Source organism: Gallus gallus, chromosome 18 (genome assembly GCF_016699485.2).
Source record: "Gallus gallus isolate bGalGal1 chromosome 18, bGalGal1.mat.broiler.GRCg7b, whole genome shotgun sequence".
NCBI lineage: Eukaryota > Metazoa > Chordata > Aves > Galliformes > Phasianidae > Gallus > Gallus gallus.
The window spans coordinates 1,797,350-1,816,445 of NC_052549.1; the positions used below are offsets into that span (position 1 = coordinate 1,797,350).

At 45.2% G+C, this 19,096-nt stretch overlaps 1 protein-coding gene across 1 annotated transcript in view; it reads left to right on the forward strand.

Moving 5' to 3' along the window:
- DNAH9 (dynein axonemal heavy chain 9) overlaps positions 1-19,096 on the forward strand; it is a 179,819-nt gene that overhangs the window by 124,729 nt on the left and 35,994 nt on the right. Inside the window, exons 59-62 of the mRNA XM_415585.8 lie at positions 73-195; positions 11,548-11,741; positions 15,839-15,987; positions 18,568-18,695. Coding sequence (XP_415585.6) covers positions 73-195; positions 11,548-11,741; positions 15,839-15,987; positions 18,568-18,695 — 594 coding nt within the window. The remainder of the gene's footprint in view (positions 1-72; positions 196-11,547; positions 11,742-15,838; positions 15,988-18,567; positions 18,696-19,096) is intronic.

The window sequence follows — 19,096 nt, forward strand, 5'->3', positions numbered from 1 at the left end:
ATTAATCTGATAGAGCCTATTGCTGCTCTGTATCCTGACTGCTCAAGGATGTCTTGCTTTTTGAAATTACAGATACTTCTGATGAGTAAAGAAATCAACGCAGTAGAACTGGATTTCCTGCTCAGATACCCAGCACAGCCCAGAGTCACAAGCCCTGTAGAGTTCCTGTCTAATCACTCCTGGGGAGGAATCAAGGTATGTGTTTCAACTGAAATGTGTGAAATCAGCATCCCTTATCTCCTCTGAGGGCCTTCCAGCATCTGTCAGGCAAGCCCTTAAAGCACTGGTTGAATAAAGTTCTGACCACACATAAGCAGCACATAACCATACATACATACCATAACCATCATAACCATACATAAGCAGCACAAAAACGCTGCAGAACTGGAGAGCTCTGTTGGTACAAGATCAGCTTTGAGGGGTCTGTGTGACTCTACTCCTGATGACCTCTGTGTCCCTGAGAAGGCTTTTCTTCCCTCTGAGGTTTAGGCTTTTCCTTGTGTAAGGAATGAGAATGTCCTCTGGGTCTCGTGGGTACAGATTGCAAACATCCTCACTGTATTTGGGAGGAGGTGAGGCTTTAAGGCAGACATGACCATCTGCAGAGATGTGCTGGGGACAGAGCTGTGCCAGGTGACAGACCCACAAAAAGCCATGCTCTCATGGCAGTGAGGTTGTCTAACAGTTGCCGTTGTGTTGGGATGAGAGCCTGTGAGCTTCCTCTGGGAGCTGAACTGGCTGCCACCACAAGTTGCCGGGGTTTCAGGTTCTGATTCTCCTTTAGAAGATCTTTTAGTGCATCTGAGGAAGCATTATGCTTTTGTAGTGCCCAGGGATGCGTTTGCTAGTCCTGCTGCAGTCGGTACACTCTCCAGGCAGACACCTTCTCAGTTTGCAGTGAGTTTTTCTGCTCTATGGGATGATCCTTTTAGTGCCAGCCAGTTCCCTTTCACATGGGGGTGGACTGGCCTTTCCTGGGCCCCTGTGCTTCATCCTGCTAGTTGCAGCTGCCCCACTGCTGTCATGGAGTTGGTACAGTTGCCAGCTCAGGCTCATAAACACCAGAAGGAACATCCACTCCCCATCACTCATTCTTCAGGATTTATTCTTGCCATTCTCCAGTATCACACAATACGCAATACGGGTGTGCTTCATCTGGTTCCAAGCTGAGCCCTTCCCACTGAGCTTCCTCTCCCATTCTGCATCTCCTGGGGCTTGTGGTTGAGATAGAAACCACGTGATACGGAGCAGATGCTGCTCTGCACACCCTTTTGCAGAGCTGGGGGATGATGGGATGTAAATGTGTCCGAGAGGGTTCCAAGATACAGAGTCTGCATCTTCACTGTGAGACTGCTGTCCCCGTGAGCTGCACATCTCAAGGAGCTGCGGTCACTGGTCAGTGATCTGCCCTTATGTACTTCAGGATATCCAGTATTATAAACTAATGCCTTATTGCTGAATATGCTTCAGATTGTCTTTTGTGGTGATTGTTTGTAGTATTGATTCTACTATAAACATTACAACGGGTGTCAACTTTATTAGTGTTTATGTTCTATTACTGTGTGTTGGCTTATTAGCCTTGGAGTTTTTGGCAACTCTGGTTACTTGAGGCGTAGTTTTAGTATGATTACATTTTGTCACAGACTGCTATAATTAGGTTAATTAGTCATGGCTTCTATAGAGCTTATTAGCAGGCTAAAATCTCCTTTTCTTTTATCAGAAAGATTAAGTGCTGTAATGAATTGTTTCTTCAACAAAGCTTTAGCAAAGTACCTTTCAGATTGGCATTTCAAATTTGAAGCAGAGTGGAGCCTTCTGTATAAATTTTCAGAGGAACATTGGAAATGCTCCTGCACAATGCACTGCATTTGCCAGAGGTTTCGGGCCAAAAGAAATCCATATTGATATTAACGTCCCAGTCCGTGCCTCCCAGTTTGGGCACGTTAACTTCAGAGCAAACCTCGTCAGGTGTTGAGGACTGTGGGCATACAAACAGCCTTGTATGACGTGGCTGATTAATTCATATTGCTGTTTGGTTGATAATATCTGCAGGGCAATAGTGCTTTGCAGTTGTGCATCAGGTGTACCAGTACCAGGAGCTGAGACAGCTGCACATCTATGGTTTTGACTTCCAACTTCTTTTCAGTTCAACAGAAAGTTTCTCAGAGCTTTTTGTTGTAATGCTTCTGCCAGGGAGGCTCAGTATTTACTGCTGAATGAAGAAACCCATGTGCCTGTTGAGAAGGGTGCGGTCTGTGGGGAAAGGTGTTATCTTTTATTAGATCTGTTGATATACTTGAAAACAATAGGTAGGTTGGAGGCTTCCTAGTGCCTCTTTAAGCCTGGAACGGGAACTGAATTCAAACCAAGTGCAGGCTGAGAGAAGCTTCTCTGAGCTCAACTTGATTCTGTCCATCAATCAGCCTGTATGGGAGAAGGTCACTCCTGCGAGCCCCCATTGAGGCACATCCGTTAGCTTTGGAGTCAGGGGAGAGCTTAGCAGAGGATGCAGTTGTTAGCTTCATCACAGATACTGCCTCTGGGACATCGGAGGGGTAGCGAAGAGCAGAACAGGGAGAAAATTACACTGTTTAATGAAAGCAGTACCTTTTGCTGAGTCCCTGGCCCCAGTGTTCAATAGTGCTGGTCATTTCAGATGTAAGGGTTGTCTGTTGTGGGTATTTAATAGTGATCTCTTGAGAAGTCAGAAGTATTTTTACACTCCTGATGAGGTTTTCTGTCTTTTTTCAATTTCCTTTGTTACAACGTGTTGCTTCCATCAACTGCTGTGCTCCCAGTACTTAACTTGAAAGTTGTTTCTGTTGGTACTTCTGATTTCTTCAGTACATGCAAGCTTGTCTGTGTGAGTGACTGTTGGTCACCTTTACCAATAAATGTATGGCCACACCTTAGACCACAGAGGTACAACAATGCTATCGCTTGAACTGCACAAGCCACAAGCACATACAGGAGGCCGCTTTAATATTTCTATTGCAAGATGGAACTTGAAACAGGATCAGTGTAGAAGTGGTCCTTTGTAACTTTGTCCTCATTTCTTCTCCCTTCCTTTGCTTGAAGATCTCCAGAGCATAAGATCCCAGAAACCCGTGATGGCTGAGTTTGGAAAGGACCTCTGGAGACCTTATTGTGACCTTCCAGTACTCAAAATGAGCTTATAAGCAGGAGGGAAACAGACTTTCTACACATCCTGTTAGTGATAGGCCAACAAGGAATAGTTTTAAACTAAAAGAGGAGAGATTTAGGTTAGATGTTAGGGGGAAACTTTTCCTTCAGAGAATGGTGAGCCTCCAGCACAGGGTGCCCAGAGAAGTTGTTCATGCTTCATCCCTGGAGGTGGTCCAGGATGGGATGAATAGGACCTTGGAAACTTGACCTAGGGCCTGATTTAGTGGTTGGCAACCCTGCCCATGGCAGGATGTTGAAACTAGGTGGTCTTTAATGTCCCTTTTAACCCAATCGTCATATGATTCTATGAGGTTACTTGGTCCAACCCCTGCTCCACCAGAGGCACCCAGGACAGGGTGCCCAGGGCTATGTCCAGACAGCTTTTGGAAATCTTCAAGGAGGAGATCATACAGTCACTCTGAGCAACCTGAAGATGAAGGTGTTACCTGTGAGAATTATCTGAAATGATGCCCCGAGGTCCCTTCAGCCCAATCTATAACGCAGTCTGCATGTTATTCTGCTCTGCAGTTGTCTGGAGGGCTGGCATGGTCAGACAGGCCATGCCATGGTTCTGCTCCGAGCAAGGATGTACAAATGGCATTATTGGGTTCTGTGTGCCTCTGTGGTCCTTTCTTTCATGGCTTAGTGTCAACCAGCCCTCCTTAGAAGATTGAGGTGGGTCTCAGGCTGCTGAGGCCAACTCAAGGTTGGTGAATGGATTTCCCTGTGCCCCCCAGCGTTCTCTGCTGCAAAATTCTCCCATGCTCCAGCTCCCTTCCTGCCATTCCCTTCCTGGGGAACCACATCCGCATTGCCCCATAGCCTTGTTTTCCTGCAGAACCATGGGCACAGATTAACTATGTGTGCATCTGGCTCCCACCTCAGCAGCCCATTCCCTCAGGCAGCTCCGGATCTCCTTTGTACAAGCACACGCTTCCCAAGTCTGATTGCCTTCGTGATGTTTTCTGCAGTGCCAAACGCAGATGTGTCCCATAGGATAAGTGAAGCTAGTTAATATACAACAAGGATACACCTGGCCAACTCGGATTACTTCTTCATCCCAATCATTTCCCTCATCTTTTTTCTGAAGAAGAGGAATTTTCATTATGTAGATATGAAAATGCTACTGAAAGGGCATTGTTTAATAAATGTGATGTTGAATAATGAGCTCTAAGTACTGAATTCAGCTTTCAAGGAGGAGAACAGCAGCAGACAAAGTAGTATATTAACTCCATGTTTATAATCTTGCAGAGCGCAGGTGATGAGATTGTGTGTGTGGTTTACAAGATAAAATACAAAATCATGTATTTTACATTTAAGAAAACTGTATTTTCTTGACAAAATAATAGAAAACCCTTCCAACTTTTGTTTTATATACTTCTCAGACACTGAGATTTTTCATTCTTGTCAAAGATTAATTGTGATACAATCTGCTGCATATATTGTGGTCTTTGCACATAAGCAAGGTCCTTTGATCAGGCTGGTCAGATATAAAAGACTTGCAGCTCACAGCTTCCTACGTACATTCAAAATTATTATTATGCCAGAGAATCAGTCTTAATTAAATCTCTTCCATTAACTTAGTTCTTAAAATGTACAGCCTTTTAGTGCATCTTTGATACGAAGCATTGATTATGACACTCTGATGTGCGTCTATCTGTTCTCATCTAGAAGTTTCCTAAGGACATTAATCTGTCCTCACTAGCCCTCTAGCTTTGCAGAAGTGCTCACAGTGTCTCACAGAAATAATACTTGAGATCATTCTACCTTTTGTTTCCTTTACTTTTTTAACCCGGTGGCTAATAATCTAATGTTTATCTGAGACACAGCAGAGATTGGGATCGCATCAAATATTAAAGGCATACTTTGTCAGTTTGATTGCAGATTGGAAATTGAGTATTTCTGGATGTATCTAGGGCCGTGTCCTTCACGTTCGGTGCTCCCTGCCATGCCACAGAGCCTGCTGTTAGTTGGTTATTTTGAAAGTAAAAGTTCTTTTTCCCTTAAATGGAAGGGAAGAGAGAACTTTTTTTTTGGTATCTTTCAAACGTCCAGTATTTCTTTTCTTAGTCATTATGTGTCTTTTGAAGTCGTGTTGCTTTGCTTGAAAGATAGAAACACAAATCAATTGCAGTGCACTCCGGAGAAGATACTTGGGCCCTAGGGTGACTGCAGAGAGACCTGATGGCTGAGCCCTGCGAGCAAGGGAGTGCAAGCAGCCATCCCATGTTGGACACCGAGTTCTGTACCGATGTGTGGGGTGTGTTTGGAAAGGCAGTGAAGGAAGATGGCTGGAGTTTGGCTCCTCTGAATAAATTCCTCCGCATCTGCTGTAAAGGACCTGCTGGAGCTCCTTGTTTGCGTGACATGGTAGAGTTGAGAAGTGTTTGCTGTGCTTGGCAGTGTTGGGTCACTGTGAAGACTGCAGATGAAGTGTCCAGTTAAACTGTGATGTCTCTGGAAGCCCTGCTGGTAGCACCAACACGCTACCTGCAGTGAAGCCCATGAGATTGCCTTTTGTGAAAGCACTTGTGATCTATGGATCATCCCACATTGGAGTGCACCACAGTGCTCCAATGACCCACAGTAATGCCAGTACCAGTTCCTCTGTCCTCTGATGAATATAGTCTGACAGGACCATGGGGAGACACTCCTCCCTTCACTCAGAGTTGGCCATTTCTCTGCTGGAGTCTAATTTGATCTTTGGGTATTGCATTTTAAGAAGGATGTGTGGCTTCTGGAGACAGGAGAGAGCATGAGAAGTGTCATGGAGATATGGCTGCAAGGAGAGATCGAGGAGAAGCGGAGAGGTGATGTCTGAGAGCTTAGAGGCTGAGGGGACTGGCTTCAGAAGGGCTCCTCTGAAGGGGAAAGAGCCATCAGTTGTTGGAATCAGTAGAAGACAGAACAAAAGACATCTCATAGTACTGCAGGAAAGACTCACACCAAACATCTGGACAACCTGTGATGGAGGACAGGAAAGGACTGGCGTAGACAGTTGGTGGCTTCCATTGCTGAAGTAGTTCTGTTGGGTCAGGCCAAGTGTCCCACGGGGCTCTGCAGCCTCATCCACTTCTGGGTTCGGCTGTGGTGATGTGAGCTCATCAGTCAGCTTTTATTGAAAGAAATGAGGAAGATTAGGAGTACATTTTTGTGCTGAGAGGTGATTGAAGTTTGTCAAAACCATCATGTCTTTATTTTTACCTTCAATAGAGGTGTCCTCACGCGCTGAATAATTCAGGCAGTGCAGCTAAAGAGAAAATAACACCTTCGGTGAATGAATAATACAAACCAAAACCTAGTCGGAGAAAGATGGCAAATAATCCATCATTTTCTACACGATTCCTCCTAGTTAACAGTAGTATTCAAATGGAACAATTCATCTGCCTATGTGTCCCCTTCCCAACTGACCCAATCTATCACTGTGAGCTGAATGCAGGTTTGGCTTTGCCATTCCCCAGGAGCTTTCTCCAGCTGTGAGGGTGCTAGTCTCCTTGGGAGATGTGGGCCACCCACACAGTATTTACAATAAACAGGCATAAGCAGAGCTTACAGTGTGGGTGGACAAGGTGAGACCTTTGGAAGGTGTTTTGAAAACACCCGAGGCTGTTTCCAAGTGTCTGATGTTCGTGCAGCCACTCTGCAAAGTTCACATCCATGGACAGACAGAGACCTGAGGAGGCTGTGCACATTTTGTGGAGCTTAACAACTGTAGCTGTGGCTAATAATTAGGATTTAATCATCTCACAGACTCTTAAAACTGGGGGAATGTTGAATGTGTCTTTCCAGTGCTCTCCAGCTGTGACTGAGAGCCTGGTGATGTTTGGTGTGTTCCTTCTAACCCTCATGATTTTTATCAGTAGGGCTCTTTTTTAAAGCAAGATAGATCAGGAGCTCAGGCTGGAAGTATGAGTCAGTTATAACCTGAAGGCTCACGAAGTAAGGATAGCTTTAGGAAAAAAAAGAAAAACTTCCATTTTTTATTATGATTTTATTATGTCTTTTTTAGAAACCAGCCTTACGACTGCTGGGGAACCAGGTGAGTGGTGTTGGATGCTCACTCTGGCAGCTCTGGGTTTATTTGCACTGTTTCACTTCCCACGTTCTTTGTGTCAGGGTGCAGCATGGCAGTGGAAGCCAGTTTGGTTTCCCTTGCCTCGGAGCTCTTCTTGAGCCGGATGACACTGGGGAAAGGTGTTTGAAATTATGGAAGTAGCTTAAAACACAAAGCTGTATTTTGTTATCCCTCAGTGACAGTGCAAGGAAAAAGAATTGAGGTAATGTTGTTTTTTATTTAGATTCTGTAGAATGTTATGAAGCAACATCTGAACTTGGGACCAGTTTTGAGCATTTGGTGTCCTGAGAATAACTGCCTGTTGTGATAAGAGCGTGTGTTTTCTCTAATAAATTTACAGAACTTGTTGCAGCATATCTGGCACCAGAAGATAAATTGCATGGGGTTGCAGTGACACCAGAGCTTGGAAGTCGTTCTTTCCCCTGGGGGCAGTAAGCAGAGGGGAGCTGAGTACATCATTGCTCATCGTGCCCCTCACTGTGCCCATCTGCCTGGACCTTGGGGCACTGTCACATCCCCTTTTTGGGGCTCTTTGCAGCAATTCCCTCTTCCTTCTGGCCCCAAGTTGACTCTCCGAAGGGCTGTGTGTTAAGGTCACCATGTAAGCACATCCGCAGTTGTTCTACAGTGGCAACCAGGGTTTCCTTCTCCAAGATGATGGCTGATGTACGTTGTATTCCCTACAGCTGTAGGGGGAAAGAGCGCTTTGCATTTGTGAGCTTGTGAGATTCACAGAACTGCTGACATTTCAGCTCCAATTTAAAGTTGGTTCTGACTTAGATGAGAAACTGTCAAAGAAAACTGAAGTGATAAAGCAAATTGTCTGTGATTCAGTGGATGAAAAATCACTCTCTGTGAAAACAATGATCCATGCCCTGACGTGTGCAAAGAGCCCTGTTTTGCTGGCAAAATCTTACTTTGAGATAGAAACCCCGGGCCCTCCTGCTTCCAGCCATCAGGAACAGGCACAGTGTGGGCTGCAGAGGCTGGAGCTGCAGTCCTCCGGTCCTCTTGCTCATGTTTCTAGTTTGGTTAATGCTTTTTGTCTCTCTCAATTTCCATGACGGCTCTGGTTGACAGGTTTATTCTCTGCCATGTTGGCAAAAATAGCCATGCTGCATAGGTTGGTCTGTCCCAGTGCATGCCTCTGCTTCTCCTCCTGCTGCTTGGAAGTTGTGCTGTATTATCACAGGTCTAAGACTCTTGGATAATATCACAGGAGAGGTATTGAAAAGTAATTAATATTCACAGAAGGATTACTGATTGAGATAGCTTTCACTGCTCCAGCTTTTAAATAGTAACGTGTCTTATTAACACCATCAGTCCTAATAAACGCAATTTAAATTGTTGACTAATGAAAATTTCAGTGTTAGTTTATATAATACAGACTTTATGCTTGCTATTAGAGTGCTCTTAATTCTGCAACATGTTGTTCAGGGAGAGAGAAACAATTATCTCTGATTATGTCTGTCAATTTGTAAGAAGAAAGCAGTTTTTCAGAGTCTCTCGTTAACACCATCAAGAGGCTTCTCGAAGCAGCGGTAGCCAAAGTTCTGAAGTTTTACTTTAAGTCACTTCAAGAGTCAACAGTTTAGAAACGTTTTACACAAGCACTTGTGCTGATGAGCCTATTGAGTTCAGCATTTGGCACTATATTGTGTTCAGCCGGGAGAGGTGCATCAGATGTATTTACTGCTGCAAGAACAAGGCACCGGGCAGGCTGTGTTCCTGCAGATTTCAGTCTCTCGTGTTCTGCACAGTGCTTTCAGTTGTGATGTGGTTCTGATATTAGAGCTGTGGGTTCTGTCTCTGAGATTTCTCAACATCAGTGCTAATCCACACATGGCAGCAGCATCTGTTGGGTCCCTGCCTTGCTGATGCTTTTCACACAGTTCTTGGCGTGCCTTGGGCATGGAGGTGAGCCAGCCCAGCCTGTAGCTGCTGAGTGGTATTGCAAGTGCTCCATTCTCTTCTTTGTAGAGCCATTAATGAAATCGTGACTTTGGGCAGGGCTTGATTCATTGCAGGAGCGTGTATAAAAGCATCTCTGTGTTCCTGTGGGTCTGGCTGTGGTCTTAGAGCCCTTGACCTGTGAGGAAAAGTGTCAGTTGGACTGACCACCTCCTGAGGGTTTCTCCAACCATTCATCTGTGATGCTACAAGTGTTGTGTTCAGCAGACATCCTGTGTCAGTGGCACCCACTGGGAACAGCTTTGTACCCTCTTTTTTTCCTTTATCTGCTGGTGTTCTCAGTGCTGGAAACATGAACTCATTTGTTGTAAGGAGCCCCTTTTGCTGGAGCATGGCTTCTGAATAAATTCAGTTGGTTAGAAAGACCAAAGTTCCTCATGGGAAGCCTTTCCAGAGGGAAAGTGTAGCTTCCCTTCCATCAGCACAGCTCCAGTGTCTTCCACCTCATTTGCAACAGCCCCATATCCACAGCAATCTCAGCAGCTGTCAGGACATCTACATGACTTTCAAAGCCCTTTGGTAAGTGTGTATTTTTTCAGTTGATCTCAACAAGGTGTGACACCAACATTTTTCAAGGCGCTTTCTCAGTGCCTTCCTTTTGTAGAGGAGCTGTATGAGATGTGAGCTGGAGCATTAATGGTGCGGAACACCTCTGCCCATCAAGAAGCTTCTGCTTTGCTGTGAGCGTGTCCTTGTTTCTACAGAAAATAGCTCATTCGCTGTCTTTTATACTCCACTTGTCTCTTCCTCTTCATGTTCAACTGCTCGCAGCTTCAGATTATGCAAAATGTGCTCAGGATGTTTGTTTCAGTGAGAATTTTGCTTGAAATCCACAGGAACTTTACAAGCTGTGCAATACATTTTGCTACAACTCGTATGGAAGATATTTTGGATTCTCTCCTTTTCTGTGTGCTGTTCATAGTTGCTGTGGTAGGAACATTAAAAAAAAAAAATCTAGCTACATTTTCATTGAAATTATCATTTATTCCCCCCATTGCTCATCTGTATCACCTTGGGACATTCCACAGCTACCTTCTTCTGCTGTAGGCTTGTAGCACCAATGAGTGAATCCTTGTGTGTATTTGGTGAGTGAAACGCTCTGTGATTTACACTGTCACTGCAGTTTGTACGTGTCTCTATAGAACACATAAGTACCAAGGCAGCACCCAGCTGTTTGGGGTTTGCAGTGCGTTTGCAGAGATTTGTGGTCACCCTGACTGGATGGTGAAGTCTCAGTGCTGTGGTTTCTCAGTCTCTGAGTGCCCAAAGCCCAGAAGCAGATTTTACCATCAGTTATGATTTTGGCTGCACAGTTTTCTTTGTTGGAGCAGCAAGGATGCATTGCAGGCCTGCAGCTCACAGGATTGCCAGTGGTGTGCTCTCCTGCCAGAGGTGAGCTCAACATTCCCAGTACCCATCCAAATCACTCATTTCTGGAATAGCTCATAGTAGCAAGTGCCTGCTGCCCAAGTTGGTTGGGATCCGGGTTTGAAACGAGGAGTGCAGATTTCCTCTCACTTTGGGTTACGGAAAGCTGCATTGCAGATGATGCCAAATTTTCCTCTGTTGTCTCTTCCAAACTCCCATGTCACAGTGACTGTGCTGCAGAGGAGATGTGGATGCAGCCATGGCTTCCTTCACTGGAAGGGGAAGGTCCTTGCAGTAATGCGGGTGAGAATATCTGGGGAGGCTGTGCTAGGTGCTGCATGACATTAGATCTGACATTCTTGGGACAGCCAGTTCAGAAGATGCAGGTGGCAAAAAACCTCAGAGTGGGCACCTTCCACAGGTATGAAACTGCTCATCCCACCCTGAAGTGGCCCTGTAGATGTCCCGTGCTGGTTGGTACCTGTTGATCTGACAGTGTGCTGACAACAGAGGTGGGAAAAGGAAAGCAGACAAGATCTGATCCTGGGGAGGTTCTGCTTGTGGCTCACAGGTTCCAGCTATGACCTTTCTAACAGCAAAACAGAGCAGACAATAAAATTAGAAAAACAGTTCAAGTGCACATAGGATTGTTCTTCTGTTACAATAAGACTAAAGGTAATGGCTTTAAGTTGCACCAGGGGAGATTCAGGTTGAATGTTAGGAAGAATTTATTTTTAGAAAGAGTAGTAATGCATTGGCACAGGCTGCCCACGGAGGTGGTGGAGTCACCGTCCCTGGAGGTGTTCAAGGAACGTGGAGATGTGGCACTGGGCGATGTGGGTCAGTGGGCATGGTGGGGGTGGGTCAATGGTTGAACTAGATGATCTTAGAGGTCTTTCCAGCCTTAGTGATTCTATGATTCTGAAGACCTTCCTTGAATTTTCCAGGCCCTCTCATCCATGGAGGAGTTCAGAAACCTGGATCGGGATATTGAGGGCTCTGCAAAACGGTGGAGGAAATTTGTTGAATCTGAGTGTCCTGAAAAGGAGAAGTTCCCCCAGGAATGGAAGAACAAGTCAGCTCTGCAGCGCCTGTGCATCATGAGGGCCATCCGGCCTGACCGCATGACCTACGCTGTCCGGTGAGGGCACTTCCCACTATCTCGGTCCATTCTCTTGCTTACCAGGCAACATTGGGTCTGTGTTTTCTAGAGAACAGGAGTAATTCAGGAATATGTCTGGATTTATTTATTGTAGAGTATAAGTTTTACAAAATGGTTTTCTATAAAGGGATCATTGCTGAATGAGTTATCTCTGCCAACACTTCTCATTTAGTTGGAATTTGGCCCAGCATGGCCAATGGTGATGGAAGCAGTACTACTAGGTCTAGGTGAGGAGCAGACATACCAAGTCAGAAACAAGCACTGTCATAGAGGTCTTACATATTTACTGGAGTCTTTTTATAATCCAAACAACTTCTAGAATTCATTAAGGTCAGTATTGTTTACTAGGCTGCTTATGGCCATTGTTCCTTAGGTGCAGGAATAAAGTACAGAAGTAAACGGAAGTTTTATGGAGATGCTTTGTTTGTGTGTTTTTGTTGTTGGTGTTTTGGGTTTTTTTTACTGTAAAATTCAAAATTTATGTGATACTAGTTCTGAAAGTTGTAGTTGTAAATTATGTATTAAAGGTAACTAGGCAAGTCTAAACTTCATGAAGATATGTAAAAGCAATATGGCTGATATGGGTGTTCCAGGAGAAACTAAAGGTCTTTGACTCCATTAGGACTTGTTTTTTCATTCCTTGCCCCAGTAGTCTATCATCTGACATTTCTGCAATGCCTCTTATTCCACTGCCTCTCACATGGCTTAAACTGCTCCACCATCTGGCATGTGTGATTATCAGCCCACTTTTGTTTGTGCTTTAAGATGCACAGAAAAGCATGGAGAAGATTTTGAGTGAAGTATTGTTATGGTCAATGTTACTGTATTTTATTCAATTAGATGATGGAATTTATCATCATTATACCATTCTAAACGACCTTCTTTTTATTAGTTACTGTTTTGGGGCTGGACTCTCCATATGTTCTCTCAGCTTAAAAAACTGCTCTTCTTTTTGCTATTCAGCTTGTGTAAAACACGCTTTTGTCTTTCTGAGCTTTTAAGTGCCTGTTTCAGTTAAGCAAGTTTAATTCATTCCTTTCAGTCGAAATGGTGGTACTTGTATAGCTCAAAAATAACTGGAACATAAAGTTTCAATTCCTTTCATACTTCTCTTTTGTGAAAAGGTAAGAGAATCCAAGTTCAAAAACTTGACTGAATATTTTTAGGATTTGGACACATCAAGCTTTTCTGTTTGCACAAGAACATTTAAATGTGGTTTTTGTTGGTGTTTCTTACCTAGAAATAGATTAGAACATAAACCTTTTCAAACATTAACAGTTTACAGTGCCTTCTCCAAGACTCAGTAGATGCTTGTGACTAAAACTCTTCCTGAAATTCAACATAGTCATGAAGTAGTCCCAAACATTCTAGGCAGAGCTTTTGTATCAGAGAACCATAGAATGGCTTGGGCTGGAAGGGTCCTTAAAGCCCTCCCAGTTCCATGCTCCTGCTGTGGCTGGTTGTCACCCCCCAGATTACATTGCCCAGGTTGTTTAGGGAAACAAACCTCATATCCCCAAACTACATGGATAATTCTTAGTGGTAACAATGCCAGCCAAAATGCTTCTGACTTCCTTTTTCCTCCATGAAAGTATCATACTCCTCAGACCTTTCTTCAGCCAGCAGCCTGGCTAGCGCAGGTGTTGATCCATTAGAGAAGAAAAGTGGTGTTCCTAAGAGATTCACCTCTCTGAAAAACACCCACATCTGCTCATCTGTCCTTCTGTCAGTAAAACCTGGTACTCTGATGGAAAGAAAATGTCTTTGGATTGGATGTAGTAGCATCCCCAATAGCCATGACACAGTTGGGCAACAGTCCCCTGGTATCCCTTTCTTCTATGTGTCTTCAAAACCATGTTGAGTCTGTGACTGTTGAAAGAGTGGTGATTCTTCCAGCAGAGCACTGGGGAGCTGCATCTCCTGCCCTAAGGACTTCAGCCTTGGCAACCCTGGTTCAGCCAGGAGTGCTGATCATTGCGTCTGATCAAATTAATTGACTTTTTGATAGTTTCTTCTGCAGCGTCACTGGATGCCACAAGTTGTCTTGCAGTTCTCAACTTCCTGATCTCTTCTTTCTGTGTATCAGTTGAATCTTCTTGTGCTAAATACCTAATTGATCATTAATGAACTCACTGTAAGTACTGTCATAACTATAGAATCATAGAATGGTTTGGGTTGGAAGGGACCTTTTAAGATCACGTCGTTCCAAACCTCCTGTTCCAACAGCTCCCTCTAGCCCAGGTTGCTCACAGCGCCACCCAGCCTGGCCTTGAGTGCTTCCAGGGAGGACGGATCCACTGCCTCTCTGAGCAACCTGTTCCAGTGTCTCACTACCCTCACATTAAGGAATTTATTCTTAATATCTAATCTAAATCAACCCTCTTCCAGTTTAAAGCCATTTAAACCTTCCTGCCTCTCTGAGGTGGGTGCTTGGCAAGTGCTTGAGTGCCTTTAAGGAGTCAAGGAGGAGTTCAGTAACTGAAACGAAGGTGCCCAGGGGCTTTTTAGATGCCCTACGATATCCTGACCTCACCTCTAGCTGCTGTGTAGAAAGGTGCAGGACCCTTTGTGTCCCATGTTGCACATACCAGAATTATGCAGATGGTCTAGAAAGCTCTTTGGAGTCTAAAATGACATGGTTACCATCCTCCCTACACCCCTGTATAGATTTTTTGCCTTTACCTGCCTTGGAAGTTAGTTTTTGTCAATCCTCGTGGCAGGTCCCTGGGGATCTTTGCACAGGCTGTGCCTCAGTTATGGCACATGTATGGACTCCTCACCTATGGGGGGACTACATAGAACATAGAAAAGCTGCAAGCCACTCAATACGTCTAAAGAGAATGCCTTTCAGTGGCACCATTATTCAAGTCCTCCTGCTTATCCTGTCGGCTGCCTCTGTGAATACACTGTGCAGCACCAAGTGCAGCCACCCTTCCATCCCCATCGCTGAGGGCAGGCCCTGCTTTCCTGCACTGTGACCCATTTTGGAGTCCCCAGGACACATTAGTTGTATTTCTGAATCTCCAAAGCATTATTTCATGTAGAATGTTGTGACCTCGTATCTCACGGACTTTCGTAGATGTTGTACACTGAATGTCTCCATCAGCTCTTCAGCAAATCTTGACCCAAACCAGAAAAATCTACTTTGCAGAGGCATCAAATAAATTGGAATTTCTTCTTTTTGCAATCCCTGAGGCATTTCTATTCCAGTTGCCTTTCACTCGTCCTTGAAGAAGGCTCTCAGCTCTCTTAGAAAGAATTTGGCTGCCTTATTCTGGTATTATCCCCAAGTTGAAAACTGGTTGATGTTTTTGTTCCCCTGGTACTGAGGTTTTCAAAAGGCTGAGTCATGCATCTGTGCTAGAAAAGCAACTGCTCATTCCTGGGCTTTGAATGCAATGCTCCTGCCTTTGAATCAATGCTCGCTGTACCATCTTTGTATAAAGCAGTGATTTTTGGTAAGCTCACCCCAGGGAAATTCAGCCTGGCCATTCTCCATACTCTGCTCCCTGTTCAGGCAGCTCCTGTTGGCTCTGTTGTATTTTTCCTTGTGACTCTCATGCAGAGACTCAGCGACACATGCAGGATATTCTTAGAGCTCTTCCCTTTTATCTTCCCAGAACAAAGCAATTTTCTAAATCATCCGGACTTTTTGTGGCTTTTGGTGCTAAATCTAAAGGAATGCTGCTTCCTCTCAAGCTGGATTACAAAGCACGCTGCAGTTTTCTACACATCAGCTTAACTATTTCTTCTCTGCTATCTGTGTCATTACCAAACCAGTGCTTGCAGCAGCGAGGTCCCACTGTTTGTCCTTCTCACTTGACTGTTCATCACAGATATTTCTGTACCACACGCAGGTCATTTTACACCTGTAGGAAGTGCCAGAAGTTGCTAGCAAGGGGTAGATCCCAGAGCCTGGGCTGCAGACCCTCCCTAAAGTGATTTTATCCTCATTTATTTGAATTTCTCATCTATTTGAATCAGCAAAAGCAAAACGAATTAGCTCATTATTTGCATGGGAACCTTTCTTTCCTGAGTTGTAGTAGGTTGGCAAAACTTCTTCCTCTTTCTGGCAGAGATTTTGTAGAAGAGAAGCTTGGCAGTAAATATGTGGCCGGGAGACCCCTGGACTTTGCAGCATCCTTTGAGGAATCGGGACCTGCAACCCCAATGTTTTTTATCCTGTCCCCAGGAGTTGACCCACTGAAGGATGTGGAGAAGCAAGGTAAATGAATCATGGCTGCAGGCGTATCACGGAACTGCTTTGTATCTTCTGCATAATTATCTTGGCGTGATGTTTTTTTCCCTCATCTGTTTGTAGATAATGGAGTAATCCGGTAAAAATAGATAATTGGGAGAGGATGTGATTTGTTTCTTATTGGGTTTTTTTTTTTGGTTTTGTTTTCTTTCTTCAAGGCTTTTGGATGTTCATCTGAAGTTTAATTTAAACTTGTCTCTTTCCTGCAATGCTGAGATTCCCAGTGTGGCTCACACTGCAACCATTTCTGAGCTGGTTTTGTACACAACCTGTAATTTACGTCAGAGGTATCCAATACACTGTCAGATAGCTAAAAATAAGCAGCAGCTCCCTGTAGCATTCTGCTGGTTAGCAGCAGAGTGTCCGGTTTTTAATCCCATCCTTCCTGAGCTGTTTTTGGTGTGGATGCTCTGGTGATGTGCTGTCAGCTGCCCTCAGAGCCCGAGTGCAGGTTTTGCATTTGAGAGGCCAGCGATGGCTGTGGTGCACCAAATGCTGCAGCCCGGTGCTGCGCTGTGAAGCTTCCGACGTGCAGGATTTGGCTCCAGGTCTCAGCTCCACTCTGGAAGCATTTCTGTTTTCAGCCTGAACATCTGGAAATGGGGACAACTTCCCACTGCGCTGCTGCCAAGTCAAAGTCATTGCAGGCACTTATGTTGGGTCTGTTAAAGCAGAGGAGCTCTGTCCCTCTGGAGCAGAGGGCTCAGTTGCCTTTGGGTATTGCCTCAGGGCTGGTGCACACTACTGTTGTGCTCCTCAGGTGTCTTCTCTTCCCCTCCAGCCATGCACTACCCACATCTCCAAGGCCATTGCTCATGGACAAGAAATGCTGCCAGCAGTTCGCAGTGTTGTCTAAACTGTATGAGCTACATATCAGACTAGCAGAGTAGAACTGCTGGCCGGTTTTTGGCAGGCAGGTCTCCAGGCTAAAGCTCAGCAGGGCTGGCAGCCCCAGCAGAGAAACCAGCAACACTGACCTAAGGCATCGTTCAGGTATGTGGTGGCTGAACACTGCCTGCCTGAGCTGCAGGTTTCTTTTCCTCTCTGTGGTGCACCTTTGGGTCATCCCAAATAATGTTCAAGTCAGTCCCAACCGAGGCAGTCAGAGAATCATAAAATGGCTTGGGTTGCAAGGGACCTCAAGGATCATGAAGCTCCAACCCCTTGCTGTGGGCAAGGCCACCAACCTCCACATTTAATACTAGACCAGGCTACCCAGGGCCCCATCCAACCTGGCCTTGAACACCTCCAGGGATGGGGCATCCACAACCCCTCTCAGCAGCCCGTTCCAGCACCTCACCACTCGAGTGCTACTTGAGTAGTGGTGCTACTGGGCCACAGGGCAGTTCCTGGCTCTGAGCTCTGTTTCGTTCTCTTTCTGCCCCAGTGCCAGGTCTCACCGCTGTGAATTGAAGGGGACCCTGTGGGAAAGGTCCTGCCTCGTGCCTGGCTTCCCCTTGGAGCACACTGATGCTCCTGTCTCTCACTGTCACTTTCTTTTATGTGTGATGAAGCGCTAAATTCCTGCTGTGAATTATTTGATCAGGATGGTAAAGATGTACTTGTTTGTAGCTGAGCACCTGGGTTAGTTGGCCAGAAAAGTCACAGCAAATAAAAGTGAGAGAAATCTGACAAAAAGAAACCCTTGCTTTGGTGCAGCTGCACTGCCCTTAAGCCTGCCTTGCTGGGGTTTGTCCAGACTCATCATTCAGTATTTTCTCCACCCAGAGGACAGCTGCCTGCCCCACTCCCTGCTCTCCCATCCTGCAGGAGGAAGGCTGACACCACCTGGCTGGGGGTACCGCTGCCTTCCATGAACTTGCCTCATCCCTCCTCGAGAGGAGGGGTCCTGAAGGCAGAGCAGATCAGCATCTCTCAGAGTTGGTTGGCAGCCAGAGATAGCGAGAAGGAGAACTAGAAGTTCTCAGAGATGGGCAGAACGGTGTCCCAGGGCTTTTTATCTAGTAAGGCTAAGTGGAAAGTGTAAACAACTGGAAAGGGTTGGATGTTTGTTTTATGTATTGCCATCTGTTTCCAGTCTTGTACCAAGAGATCAGGCTTGCTAGACAAATCTTTTCCTTGTTTTACTCTAAAACTTGCCTGGAAGTCCTGCCCACCCATTCCGTTTCTGTTGCCTGCTCACAACCAAAAGGGCTCCTGCCCTCACTGCTGGTTTGAGCACACGTTCACATGGCACATTTCCCCACCGAACAATATCTTGTTCAAAGATTATTTAATCAGCAGGAAATGATTTTAATTTCCTACTGCTGTAAAATATGTTTTTACACAAGGTTACAGGGGAATAATATTCTTTAAACAAGAGGCACTTTGTAATAATGTACCTTTGTGTTGATTTCACTCTGTAATTAAAAGTAGTTTGGGGGAAGCCAGTGCTATTTTCAGTGCTTTGGCAAGCAGAGAGACAAGATGACTCTTGTGAGAAGTGTGGTAGCTCTTCTGTGAGGTTTTTGATAAGGCTGAACTCAGCCTGGCTTCTGCTGTTCGAGGTAGGCAGCACTGAACACCGCTCTTTTCTTTTTCTTTTAGGGAAAAAACTCGGGTACACATTTAACAACAGGAATTTCCACAACGTGTCCCTGGGACAAGGCCAGGAGGTGGTCGCTGAGCAAGCTCTGGATGTGGCTGCAGCAGAGGGGCACTGGGTCATCCTGCAGGTACCGCTGGAAGCAGGCTGGTTGCTCTGCTGATATCTGGGTGCTGACTGAGTTAACACGGACAGGTTATCAGTTCTGTCTGATGAGAGATGGGATGAGGCATTACCTGTGTTTTCAAACCACTGGTTTCTGCTTGTTTCTTGCTGTTATCTTTTGCTTATCAGTCTTTGTCATCTTGGTTCTGTTGCTCTTTGAGCCCCCTGCAGGATGTGCAGTTGTAGGGAGAGCTGGCAAAGGAGATGGTGCTACACTTGCCTGTGCTTCTGTTTGCTCCATAAATAAGTAAAGGAGCAATGTTCTTGAGAGCTGTTAGCGTTGCTCACTTTCCACCACTCCAAACTTGCTGTGTATTTAAATGAGCAAAGAGAAGGGGTACACTCCACTGTACGAAAGGCAGAGGC